At 46.4% G+C, this 13,433-nt stretch overlaps 1 protein-coding gene across 2 annotated transcripts in view; it reads left to right on the top strand.

Moving 5' to 3' along the window:
• Positions 1–13,433, top strand: part of FRAS1 (Fraser extracellular matrix complex subunit 1) — a 166,818-nt gene that overhangs the window by 78,998 nt on the left and 74,387 nt on the right. For both annotated transcript variants that reach the window (XM_074588658.1, XM_074588659.1), the window contains exons 14-19: positions 2,412–2,555; positions 4,291–4,431; positions 5,287–5,427; positions 6,298–6,471; positions 9,077–9,217; positions 11,267–11,410. In XM_074588658.1, the coding sequence (XP_074444759.1) occupies positions 2,412–2,555; positions 4,291–4,431; positions 5,287–5,427; positions 6,298–6,471; positions 9,077–9,217; positions 11,267–11,410 (885 nt within the window). The remainder of the gene's footprint in view (positions 1–2,411; positions 2,556–4,290; positions 4,432–5,286; positions 5,428–6,297; positions 6,472–9,076; positions 9,218–11,266; positions 11,411–13,433) is intronic.

Genomic DNA, 13,433 nt, shown 5'->3' with positions numbered 1-13,433 from the left:
GGTCTGCATCCTGGTGCCCGCTCTTTCAAAAAGATGTTGGAAGTTAGAGTGAGCTCAGAAAGGAGCAAAACGTCTGGCAGGTGAAGTGAGGACATTTCAGTACTTCGGAATTTACAGCGTGAACTCGTACTCTGCGGTTAACTTTCAAGTGTAGACGTGCCCCGAGAGTCATCCAAGCTGGAATGACATGCAGCTTTTTATCAGCAAGGGAAATTACCGACTGGAGCAGAAAAGTGCGCAGTCTTTACCTCGGGATTGGGTGTTTGGTATTCATTGTCTTGTGATTCGGCCACAACTAGACACGCTTGATAGTCGTGACGGCACTTGGTGTAGGAGTCAGGGAGAAGATCCTTTCGGGTACAGGATGCCCAGCGTCCTTATGAGATGCTTCTCACATAGGAGTGAAGTAGAAAAGCCACAGCATTCTGGAGAGATCAGGAATAAGGCAGTGGTGGGGAAAAGATGCAGGAAGGTGAGATGGGGGAAAGCAAACAGCTAATTACACGGCAATAGAAGAAGACGAGAAAAGGGAAAATAAGCAAAGACGGAAGTGTGGAGAAGGAACATCCAGAATGTCAAAGGACCGTGTGCTGGGCGTGAACTCAAACGTCCCGTGTCTCGGCCCCCTAAACACTCCCTGTTCTAACCCCGTGCATGTCACATCGCATCGCTGTGTTTCAGTTCCCTGCGCGTGAGATGGAGATGATAACGCTTCCCTGCCGTGGGGAGCGGTGAGATCCGCTAAGATGGGGTGTTTATCTCCTGCTGCGCAGTGTGACTCATCTGCGAGCACAAATGTAGGTGCTCCGTCACACTAATTAACGAACCCAAGAGCAACTAAGGCCTCAAGCGGGCAGAAGCAGCATAGAAACAGGAGTGAGATGGGGAGTAGTGGTGCTCACTGGTTTGCTATAAACTTACTTCGGGCTGCGTGGATTGCAGACACGTTCACTCTCGCCTGTTATTGGGGAGAGGAGGAATTGACTCTCGCTTAGGGGATTTGTTTTGGCAGGAGGGCTTTTGTCGCTGCTCTGTATGTAAATGTGCTCTTAGTCGTGTGGATGAGCTGCTGCCGTGTCTGCCGGTTCCTGCGGTACGCTGAGGCTCCTCACGGATGAGTTTTTTCGTGGTTGGCTGCAACTTAAGACATGTTTGCAGATACAGGGCAAATGTCAAAAAGTTCTCTTTTCTCGCACCTGCCGTGCTCTGGGAGCACAAGCATGTACCTGCCTTATTGTGAAATAATAAATTTAAGAACACCTTTGGAACATATTTGGGGGTAATGGAGAAAAAAAGATGATAGCTAGAAGAGCTGTGATTTGCACAGCTCCTGCAAGCACTGGTAGCACAGGATTTAACGTGAGTCTGCATCACGGCTTCCATAAACAGTAACCGCAGTGGGCTGAATTGCCCTCGCAGCTGAACTTGGCCCGTTTCGAATAAGGTGGCTTGTTCAGCAGCTGTTCTGGGAGGCAGAATTGATCCCTGTAATGTTATTAGTTTAACTGGAAGGTGTCGTCGTGCTCTGTTTTGCCTTTGTGTTCCTGTACCCAGGTGCCGCAGAGAGGGCATTTATACTGCCTGCACTGCAGGAGTGTGAAATGCTTCAGGAATATCTGAAATATTACTGTGTCCCAGCCATGATACGTGGCTCACCCACAGAGAAAAGTACCTGGTAGCTGAACTCAGTGAGGGAATGCCTGTCTGCCTGTCCCTTCAGCTGGCGATGTCAAGGAGAACACAGTGCCCGCTGCACTGGCCCTGGGACCCACTGCCCACCTTTCCCCAGCAATGACTCAGGCTGAGCACGTGAGGATTTCTGCCCTGCCCGACCAGACCGGCCAACAGCCAGTTCCTTTTGCACCAGCGTGGACTCCTGGAAGGGCAGAAGGAGTTGTTTCTAGAAGCAGGCTGTCTTCTTTTTAGTTTTGCAGGCTCTTGGTTGCAGCCCTGCGAGTCTAATTCTGCCTTTGTACATGGAGCTGGGTTAACGTCAGTGGTCTGCGGGTCTGGTTTTTAAGCAGTGTGTGATGGGATGCCTTCCCGTTTCCCTTTGTGCTTGCACAGCCCCTAGCACCAGGAGGGACAGCATTTAACTGCGTTACCAACACACCTCCTCGGCTGATTACAGCTACAGAAACCGCTCTGATGTACGCTGCATGTCGTATTGCACCTACAAAATGAAGCTGTAAATCGTACCCCTGAGATGGCATGGATGAAAGATCCTAACATAAGTAGTGCAGCATTTTTTTTGTTTTCTTTTCCTTTTGTGAAGCAGTGAATGCCTGTGAATTTAAGAAACAAAACTGGGGAAGGAAAAAAAATAAAAGTGGATTACTACAAGCTCTTCATTTTAAAGAGATGATTGGTAGTTGATTGTTTTGTTAATCCTGCACCTTTCTTTCCTGCAGCTTGTCACGAATCCTGTTCCTCCTGCTGGGGTGCTGCCGAGGACAATTGTTTGTCCTGCAAAGAGCCATCGCGCGTGCTGAAAGCCGGTCTCTGCGTGGCCAGCTGCGGGCAGGGATTTTATACGAAGGACGGAATCTGCAGCGGTAAATACCTGTTTTCTTCTCCAATTGCAAGAAGTTTGAGAAGCGCTCTGCAAAAAAGGAATCAATATTTCATTTAGCCACGTAGCAGCTGTGATTTTATTCGTGTCTAAGAAGCCAGATGCACCTTCTGCATAAATATCGGATGAGGAAAGCTGCTGTTCGTTTGTAGGATTATTAATTCGTTTAAGCTAATCAGATGCTGAAAGGTTTAAGGATTTTTCCTACACTGAGCAGCATGAAAGCCTAAGTGAGTTGTTTCTGAGGGCTTGACAAATCCGTTTGTCTGCGGAAAGAAAAATGGCCTTTGCCAGCAGGTTTCTGTAAATTTGATTATAATTCAGCATCACAGTAACTAATACCTGCGCAACGGATGAGGCTTGGGAGCTGGAGAGGTTTGCTGAGAAAAGGGGAAGAAATGGCTGGAGGGAATCAAAAGACCTGAGTCAAACAGATCATAAAGGGGGAAAAAAAATCTCAAATAAATAAAGAATCTACAATTTGCCGCAACCATTCAGGTCAAATCTGTGTTTTTGCTGGCAGCTGCCTCCGGCTGCTTCGAAGGACTGTCCGGCAGAGTCAGTAAAAATGACACAGGGGTTGTCTGTCTTCATGGAGGTCTGTCTGAGCCACAGCCAGCTAGAGAGGGCTTAAAACCTGGAGCACGTTGACAAAATTGTTGCTCTTCTGGCCGCTTCTGGATGAATTTCACTTTGCCCAAGTTCCAGTAAATGTTACTCACCTGCGTTTTGAAGTGTGCAGGCTTGAAATCTTACATCCGTAGCCGAAAGTCCTTTAAGCTTAAAAGGAAATTTAACTTAGATGCAGCTTGGCCATAATTTTGATTTTTATTGCCAGTGATTTCTCAAAACTGCATAGTTGTTGCTCACAACCTCCAGGATTCAGGCCTCTCATTTTCTGCCGAAAACATGCATTTTGATACCCAGCTGGAGAGCTGTAAGCTGACTTGGAGGGGGGCTGTCTGACCGGTGAAAAGAAACAAAAATTGGTTAACTAAAATGCGTGGGCCTTCTGCATATACGGCAGCGGCGGTGCCGCTGACGTAGGGGAGCCAGAGTTTCACAGTGATCGTAGGCAACAGGTCAGTTAACTTCAGAGCTGGCTGCCTGGGGAGAATATAGACCAGAGGAATTGATAAGTAACGTTGTCATGCTTGATTTTAGATGTATTTTCACACTTAAAACTTTGACTCGAAGAAAGCAAGCAAGGGGTGTAGGAGGATCACAATTTATTTTATCAACTCTTCCCCCATCTTTTACTTCCTGAACAATCTGATAACTGATGCTTGTTGTACAAAGGTATGTGAAGGTTTATGAGATGGTTTTTGTACATGAAATTGTTCAGAATGGTGCTGCCCGTTCACAGACTGGTGGCGAACAGGAAAAGGATACTACACTAGCTGGCGGGGGTTGTGTCAGGAGCGGAGGGCGTGCTGGGGTAGGCCCATTTCTGGTGTTTGTACTTACTCAGAGTCCTAGACGGGATACAGGTCAGTGAATACGTGTCTGCACTCGCACGTCTGCCTCCGTGAATGTCACTAACTTATTCCGGGGAAGTGCGAAAGGTTACTTGTGTTGGAGAGGAGGGTTTAAAGATGCCTTTCTGGCAAAGAAAGGACAAGGCATGGTTTGGCTTACTTTATTTTGTCTGTGTAGCCAGGCTCTGTTATTCTTTGCTTATTGAGTGCGTTTCATTAATGAGCTGTCCTCTTTGGCAGCTTGTGACCAGTCCTGTGAAACGTGCTATTCCGACCAGCCCAGGTGTTTGACCTGTGCTTCGGATAAGTTCTTACATGATGGGAAGTGCGTTTCAGAGTGCCCGGACGGATATTTCCCAAGTAGCAATGGAAGATGCAGAGGTAAGAGGCGTATTTACATGACCATTTCTAAGGCTCTCGAGACACCCTCCGCGTGCTGTCATCTTTTCCCCAGATGTTTACCTGTGGGGGGGGACTGTTAAGAGCAAGAAGGGCCACCAAGATGATCAAAGAATTGGGAAGCCTGCCATATGAGGAAAGGCTGAGAGAAATGGGTTTGTTCAGCCTTGAGAAAAGAAGGCTCGGAGGAGACCTTACAGCATGTGCCAGTCTTTAAGAGGTGGCTACAAAGAAGATGGAGACTCTCTTTTTACAGCGAGTAAAAGACAAGGGTACAAGTCACTCCAGGGGAGATTCCGGTCGGACACAAGAGGAAAAATTTTCACAGTGAGAATACTCAGCTGCTGGAACAATCTCCCCAGGGAAGTGGTGGATTCCCCAACATTGGACACTTTGGAGATTCAGCTGGGCAGGGTGCTGGGCCATCTCATGTAGACCGTGCTTTTGCCAGGAAAGGTTGGACCAGATGATCCATGGGGTCCCTTCCAAGCTGGTGTTCTGTAATCTTTGATTCTTTGAAGTGCGAGTGGGGATGGGGAATTTGATTTTTTGTTTTCTTTGGTGCACTCGGGAGAGATTATTTTAAATAACCTCTTTACCTTGAGAAGCATATTAAGACATGCTGGGATACACACTCGAAACACTGTGTGAGTGAGGGTTATTACTGTTAGTAGCTGTTAATACCTGTGCCCTTCTGCTCTCCTTAGTTCACGTAGCTGAATATCACGCCAGCTGGGAGTTTTCATTGTTGGCCGGAGGAGGCTGTAGTCAGGAACACCACTGTCCCGGAGGAAAAAATGGGATATTTCAGTTCTCCGTGCTCTGTTTCTTTATCAGCTTGCCATGCTTCGTGCTCCACATGTGAGGGACCTCTGGCCACCCACTGCACCTCCTGTTCCTTTCCTCTGGCCTTGCGCCAGGGCCAGTGCCTGCAGGGCTGCGGAGAGGGTTTTTACCAGGATCACGACGTCTGCAAGGGTAAGCTGTGTACTTAGATCCCCAGCTGCTGTAATCCAGTGTGTCTGTATTGGCTTTTGTGGGGCTGTGCTCGGAGTACGCGGCTACGATGCCGATCCTTTATCCTGTGCTGAACTGGTCAATGAGTAATTCCTGTGTTTGCCTGCTGATCGTTTGCTACTTTGAGAAAAAGCAAATTTTCTCAAATACTCTCTGCTTTCACGCCCTCAGGATTTAGTGATCTTGGGGACATATTTTTTTGCTCTGTGCTGTTGAAATAAACGTCCATTGCTTCCAAGTTTTTCTTGAGTTAAGAGAAGGATGAAATTCTACACACACCTAGTATATCTGCTAACGCTGAGGTCATTTTTGCAGCACTGGAAAAGCTGAAAATTCGGAAGATGAATTTATGCTTCCTATGAGTGCTTTGGACTGCCATTTCTTGCTGTTTCTCCTAGTGGGATTGTGTTCACCGTTGCGGTTCCAGAAATTAAAGGAAAATTGACTGCCTGTGGCACAGAGCTGCAGTTTTTTTCCCCAATGTTATTTGTTCACCAGGAAAAGAGCTGTTATTTTGTGGGTGGGGGGAAAGATGTCGAAGTATTTTTCTAAAATCCCTGTTCCGTTATAGAAAATACAGCACCCCATCAGATTCCTTAGCTTGCGAGTTGCTGCAAAGGGTGTGCTCTTTGCTAGTTCTTTGGGCATCAGCTTATCCGCGGCAATACAAAACCGGAAAGAGGGATGAACAAGAGGACCCAAACCAGTTGTGTTCTCCCCTTTCTGTCTCGTGTTCACGGCCAGATTCCCAGGTTTGCAGGGTTGTTGGACCTTGTCTGTCTCTCTGTCCCCAGAGCTGTGGCTCTGACGGCTCTCTCAACCTGTGCACAGGTTGCCATCCGTCCTGCCGGACCTGCGTCGGCCCGGGGGCCTCTCGCTGCCTGCAGTGCAGGACGCCAGGGGACGTTCTCCAGCCTCAGCAGACCGTTGAAGGAGCCGTACGTGGCCTTTGCCTCTCGCACTGCCAAGCCCGGTTCTACGTGGGTAGCACAGGAGTCTGCAGACGTGAGTAGAGGGTGGGAACGGCTCTTCAAAGCCTTCAGCACAGGGCTGCACTGGATTTTAGGCGTTCAGGGTGATTGTTGTGCAACGTTTGATTCTTACATGCTTTGAGCTCCTTTGTTTGCCTTGTGTCATGAATGTTTAAACTCAGTAACTTTCAGAATGGCGTATACTAGTACTTTCGAGGGAAAATATACATATAATTTCTGATTAAAGAATTCAGGTACTTTTTATTTTAAAATGACTGTGTTCAAGTCTGCACGGTTTAGCTTAGCTTAGCTTAGCTTTCTTTTCATTGAAGTTGAGTGTGTGATTTTTACCACTGACTTATTTTGAAGCAGGATCAGTCCTTAAATCCTTTTCAGAAAAGACTGAGCTGTCTCCTTATTAGCCTTTGGAGCGGGTCAAGACATCCCACAGCAGTCTGTTCTTTTGAGGAGGCTCTTCTGATAGATACCCCGCAGCACTCGTGCCATCTCTGCTCCTGAAATACCAAGTAGGAAGCATTTCCGTGAAGACTAGAGTTTGGAAAAGGGGCTGATGCGGTGTGTGTTGGGGATGTATGTGGTTTCACACCGCTTTGAGAGAAAACCGTTGTGGAGTTCAGCGAAAAATATTCCCTGTATGGATTATCAAGCCAGTCTGTCTGGCTGTACAGAGCTTGTGGCAGCTGGTGTGGATGTGTGGACAACAGACATGTTGCAGTATCTTGAAAATAAAGCAGGCAGAAGCAGGCTGAGAGGTAAGACGGAATGTCTTGTGCCAGCACAGCCCACCCTAAGCCTAAGGAGAAATGATGCTTTCAGAAATAGCAGTGATTTCCCTGTGTGGAAAGACCAGTCATAGAGGCAGTGACTCTGCAGTGCTTAAGTAAAGTAACAGTAGTAATAATGGCAAGAAGACTACTGGTGTCTGTTTCTTCCTGTTGTAAAAACATTGTCTAAAAGCGGACGTAATTGAAAATCCATTTATTTTTATTTTATCTCTTCATCTCAACTTGATGGAAAGAATCTGTCCAACTCTTTTTTTTTTGCCTCGGGGGATCTTAAAAAAGCAAGAAGTGGCATTTTTTTGGGTGGAATGATTCCGTCTTTAACAGTGACCTACACAGACCGTAGGGTATCCAGTGCTTTGGATTGGTTCCCGAAGGCGTTAGTGTAGAGCCTCCAATCCACGCAGTGGCAATTCCTTGGCAGGGAATGGGTTTTCTTGGCTGAGTCCAGGTTATGGTGTAGAAACCGAGTGCAGAAATCCATATACCACTGCCTCAGATGGGTGAACAGACCTGTACGAACAGGCCTGAGCAGAGTTCGGTGACAATGCTGAAGTACGTCATTGGGCAGGAATTCCGGCACAGCCCCACGTGTTATTAGCTCTACTGTATTAGTAGTGGCATTAGAATAGCAGTTTGATTTATTGCAGAAGGGTGTGGAGATTCAAGATGTCAAACTTTGAGCTACCCCTGGAAAATACTCGTGCAGAGTTTGCAGATGCACCTTTTTGAAAAAGTAAACCCACAACAGATGTGTACTGCGCCTACGTTATATTTAGGTTACCATGCCTACGCTCATATTTAGGTTAAAATGCTGGTCTGGAAGGTTTTACCTGTGTGGCTGTGAATTTCTCACCGAGCCGCAGAAATACCTCTGTGTTTTTCTAATGCTCGAGATTTCCCCGATGAGACTGTAGGAAATTTCTCTCTGATATGATTTGAGTGACTTGAACCAAAGATAGTCCTGGAGGCGTTCAATTTGTGCTGAGGATCCCTGACTTTCGCTCCTTGGCTTTTTGGCAGACAGATAAGTGTACTTGTATAAATCATTTTATTTCATTTTGTTTCTTTCCTTTTCTTCTCCCCTGCCCCGTGTCGCTCGTGTCTCCCTAGAGGGCAGGAAGTCTCTTTTTTTCAGCCGCGACTCACACAGTGGAACCCGTGGCCTCAAGTCACTGCTGTAATAAATACTGGGTTTTTAACTAATGAGTTTATGTATTTATTTAATTGGATTGCGTAGTTTAAGGTGGCTTGTTTTAGCGTCACTACCGGCAAAGGTGAGGAAGTCTGACTTTTTAACTGCACTCTTCTCATTCTTGCTGAATGATCCTTGTAATGACCGTTCACTTACTAGCCGTAAAATCAGGTGGCCAGCCCACCTCTGCGTTTATTTGCTCTTACTGCTCCGGAATGGCTAATGATGCTCTGGAATGGCTAATGATAATCATGGAGTGCCGCTGGATAGAAAATCCTTCCAACCGTAGGGCGATAGCGAAAGATGATTCCAGAATCTGGTAAGTTTGCGGAACCCCAGAGCTCTTATAGGGAGGAGAACGGTATTACACGGCGTTGTGCATCTCAGCTTTCCATTTTGGTAATGAATTGTGTGGGTGCAAAAGTGATTAAATACATGGTTGCTCCTTATCTTTAAGAAACGTGCTGTGCAGCCTTTGTGCTCTTGCTCTTTCAACCTTTCGCAAGCAGAGAAACCTGTAAAGGAAATACCTTCCTGTGTCATTGGGGAGAAAGAAATCCAGCCGTACTCTACGACAGTAACAACCAAGATAAGCTAGAATTAATTGGGCGCTCTCTGTCTTGTTTTTCCCTTCCTTGCAGGGTGCCACTCCTCCTGTGCAGGCTGCGTGGGGAACACTTCTCAGGACTGTACGGCTTGTCTGTCTTCCCACGTCCTGCTTGAAGGCAGATGCCTCTCTGAGTGCCCGGAGGGGCTGTTCAGCCACGAAGATCGCTGCTATTGTGAGTGCGTACGGGCATCTGCGGCTTACGCTGCTGAATTTCATTGCATGCGCATTTTGTAACGCATTTCTCAATGTAATTAGAGACGCTGTCAGTTTTATATGAGGCTATTTAAGTATTTTCAGGGGAGAATAGGATAGTCCAATTTAAGGAAATGGAATCTCCTCCTAACGGGAGAGAGGCGTACACATTGAATCATACATTATGATCAGTTTTGCTCCTCTGGACTGTTTCCCTGAAGGTATTTTACGTTTCATTTCAGTAGGCTTGGACAATGTTCTCGGCCAGCGTGCTGCGGCAAAAAAGGTCTTTATTGGACCGCACTGAAAAACGGTCTGCTTTTATTAGATTAGATAAGCATATTGTCCGTATGAGGTAGCTTTATTTTTAATCCACTCCTGCCTATAGGGCTGGGTTTAGAAGGAAGGAATTCTGCCGATACGGGAGAAGAGCAATTATACCTATGAATATGCCCGATGGGTAGTGGGGACAGCATTATTTATGCGTGTCTCAGCCTTGCCCACCAGTCGGCGAGTGGCCTTCGTTCAGCTTGTTTGATCTCATCTGAGCAGATGACTGTGACTACTGACCTTCTGAGTGACTCCAAGGATTAAATCCTGTTTGCCACTTGCAGAAAACGGTGGCCTTGGGGGTATGCCGTACATTATGAGCTGCTAAGTACAAAGGGTGAGGAAATGCAGGCGTTTGAAATCTGATCAGTCCCTTCAAGGTCATCTGAAAGTCGTCTGCTGTTTTTATAATAGATATTATAAAAATAGGGCAGGCATCATGTATGTGTTCTGGCAGTAGGAGAAATTTACTGGTCGCTTCCCTGGAAGGCCTCAAGTTTAGAGAGAAAAACCTCTCCGAAAGTCCATTGCTCTATTTACCCAAGGAACAACTCTATAAATACGTTGATTTGGCAGGCCGCTGTAAAGATTCGTCAGATTTGAGGTTGTGCGCTGCCACCTTAGAGCTGAGGTAGCTGCCGAATGCTGCATTACGCAGTTTCAGGCCTATGTAAATGTCTTAAAACCAAAATTTCCGTGCCAGGAAAAGTGACATCTTTCTGTACGCTGCCAGCTTAGATCTCCTGCTGGTTTTGAGCAGCGAAGCTCGGTTAATATAGGTGTGTCTAGAAAAGGGATTCTTCCTTTGGAACACTGCGCTCAGGAGCGTGAAGCTGAGAAGGTGGTGGGACGGGACGCGTTTAGGTCTTAAACGCTTGGAGCTTTATGCTGTGGCAGCTCCGAAATGCCCAGCTTCCATGTGGGGAGCGAGGGATTGTGTGTAGCTTGGGGGAGTCCCGAGGTGGGAGATTTTTCAAGCGGTGTGCTTTTATTCATAGAAGAGCTTTAAAAGTAGTTTTTAAGAATTTTTTACAGATCATGAGCCATAGTATTTCTGTCTCCCTCGGATCTGTAGCACGGAAATCCTGGAAATACGGCACCTGTCTTTAAAGGTGGAAGAATACAAAAGCAGCCGGAGTGAAATGGTTTTGAGCAATCTCAGCCACGTTCTCTGCAATCTTTTCACTGAGCTTTTAGCAGACAGAATCGCCAATGAGCTGGCGTGGCATTCATGTTTTATAGATTTCAGTTTGGGAGGGCTTTGTGCACCAACCATTCCCGGATTTTCCACTCGTTGATATCAAACTCATGCCACTGTGATGTTCAGACAAACCCAGGATGTTTAATTTATCTCCCCTGTGCATCCCACTCTCTTCCTTATGTGCGCAACCGTATGCTGGAGGGAGGAATAAAAGGGCCAAGCTCTTTATATTTTTTATTTTGTATAGATTTATACCGTGATTAATGCAGCGAACAAATCCCATTTTTAAATCGCCAACTCATTTCTCCTCTTGTTTAGTCAAAATGACAACGTAAGAGCCTTCCAAACCACAGCTCTGAGGTCGCTGGTGCTATTAGATCGTTTTATGTCCGTGTTTTGTAGGAGAAAATGGTTTTTACGGGGCCTGGCTTTCTGGGGAGGGGAGAGCGTAAGGTGGACTGTACCAAGAGCGTAACAAGCGTTGATTTTTTTATCCAGCCTGTCATCCATCCTGCAAGACATGCCGTGGCCCTTCTGATTCGGAGTGCTTAACCTGCCATCCCCACGCGACTCTAGCCAGCGGAAAGTGCAGGACAAGCTGCAAGGAAGAGCAGTATCTCAACCTGGTGGGATATTGCGTGGGTAAGTAAGAGGAGATGGCGTGGGTCGTCCAGTGTGATGATCTTTCTGGGGCGTTACCCAGCTACTTGTGCACACACCGTGAAGCAAATCAAAACGCCTGTTAGGAGTAAAATGTCACACAGATGAAAATACCATGGGGAAAGTCTCCAGTGGGCATAGTATATAGCACAGCCACTTGCCACTCCTGCTGTCCATATCTTTAGTAAAGCTGCGTGAAGTTAATTGCACACTGTTTAAGGCAGCTAGTCGGGAGAGGGAGACAAGGTTCTCCTTCGCCAGGGTTGCTGCTGCATGGTTTACGTGAAGACTTGAGGTCACCTGTACGTGGGCCAGTACGTCTGGGAATCATCAGAGCATTCCTGTACTTACTAATAATATAATGAGCTTGCTCTTACCAACAGGATGGGCTGCTGCTCCGCTCTGGTGAGTGGCGATGCGCTTGCCTTTGCCAGCGTCTTGCTCCAGTCTGGGCTTTAGAGCGTACAGCCTGGCACCATAGAGCCAAGCCTGGGGGACCCAGAGCCGGGAAAGCTGCTTAGGTCCCGCACAGAGCTTCAGAAAAGTGAGTTAAGGAAACATTTGTGATTCAGAGAAGCAGTTTGTGGGACCCTAAAGAAAAATTGGCACAGCTAGCATTGCTGTGTGCATTTTTGGGTGGTAACAGGAGTTCTGTGCAGGGGTTATAGTTTGTGGGTGCTCGGTGCCCGTGCTTAAGCCTCTCATCAGAAGCCACTGATTGCATTTATCTGTTTAAAAAGAAAAATCGCTTTTAATCCATCACGCAGGCATGTATAAACGCATCCTGGGAACTGCTCCAACAATCTCTGAGCTTTATCAAGCCATTTTTTTCTTTATCAAAAAAAGATATGGTGTGTGAGGCTTATTCTAGGATGAACAGTTCCAAATGAGATAAGGAATCCTAACAAGAAAGAAAAATGCATTAGAGGTAATAAACGTATCCATGGAGAGGCTTTTGTTCTCAATTTAATAGAAATGACGTCATTTTGTTTACTTACATGTGTTGGGTTTTTTAAATGAAAGACTTGTTTCTTTACTCTCCAAGAGATTAATTTTATGAACCTTTTCTTCATCTTCCTTTTAAATAACAGTTACTGTTTTGTCTGCAGAGGCAAAGAGGGAAGGGAAGCAAAGTATCTGAGGAGTAGGAAAATATCCTAACAGTATTGTACAGCTCCTTAGGTACACAAGAAATCAGGCTGGGGAATCGTGATGTTTCATACAGTCAAATAATTACAATATGGAAATAATTCAGCATTTCAGTGTAAAGAGCTGTCTCTGCCCTGTAAAATTTCAGGGGCTCCAACGATGCTTATTAATGGCCTGTCACATCATAGCTCTAGGCGCTTTATTTCTTCTGCCTTATTTTCCCATTACTTTGGATTATGCTTCCTATGAAAAAAGGCCTGTGGGAATGTGGTCTTCCAGCTGTAAATTTTGCTGGAAAAATTTCACTACTACCATATGTCATAAACCAGGATTCTTTCTGAGGAGGGCTTATTCTGCTGCTTGCTGCGTGCGATGTGCTTTAATTATCCCCTTAGACTGCTGTTCCCTGTAAGTTTGGCGAGGTGTCATGGAGCGGTAAGCGTGCTCCCCAAATCCCAGGCGATGAGGTGGACACCATGGTGCCTGGCAATAATGAGGAGCAGAAATTGGAAACGATGGGCTTGTTCAGGCAACGTGGAGGGCAAGGTTCGACCTCCAGACGTGCTACGCTGACAGTGATGGATCATCTGCCAAGAACCTTGCCTGGCTTTCTGGGCTCCAAAGCAATTGCAGGTGGTGCATCCTTTCATTGCAAACGAAGAAGCTTTATTTCAAAGCCCTGTAGGTCATGAGCATGGTCCGCTGTTTGGAGACTTGTCTTCTCGCAGTAGAAACGTGTTTTTAAGGCTTGGTTCGTAATGCCTGGCATCATTGCGAGATATTCCTTGTAACGTAGGAAACCGTAACATTCACGTGGTCACGCACATAGATTCGTTGATGTTTCTTCATCTAAATG

This window comes from Larus michahellis, chromosome 5 (assembly GCF_964199755.1).
Source record: "Larus michahellis chromosome 5, bLarMic1.1, whole genome shotgun sequence".
NCBI lineage: Eukaryota > Metazoa > Chordata > Aves > Charadriiformes > Laridae > Larus > Larus michahellis.
Note: the sequence above shows the minus strand (reverse complement) of the source record. Positions and strands in the feature narration are given on the sequence as shown.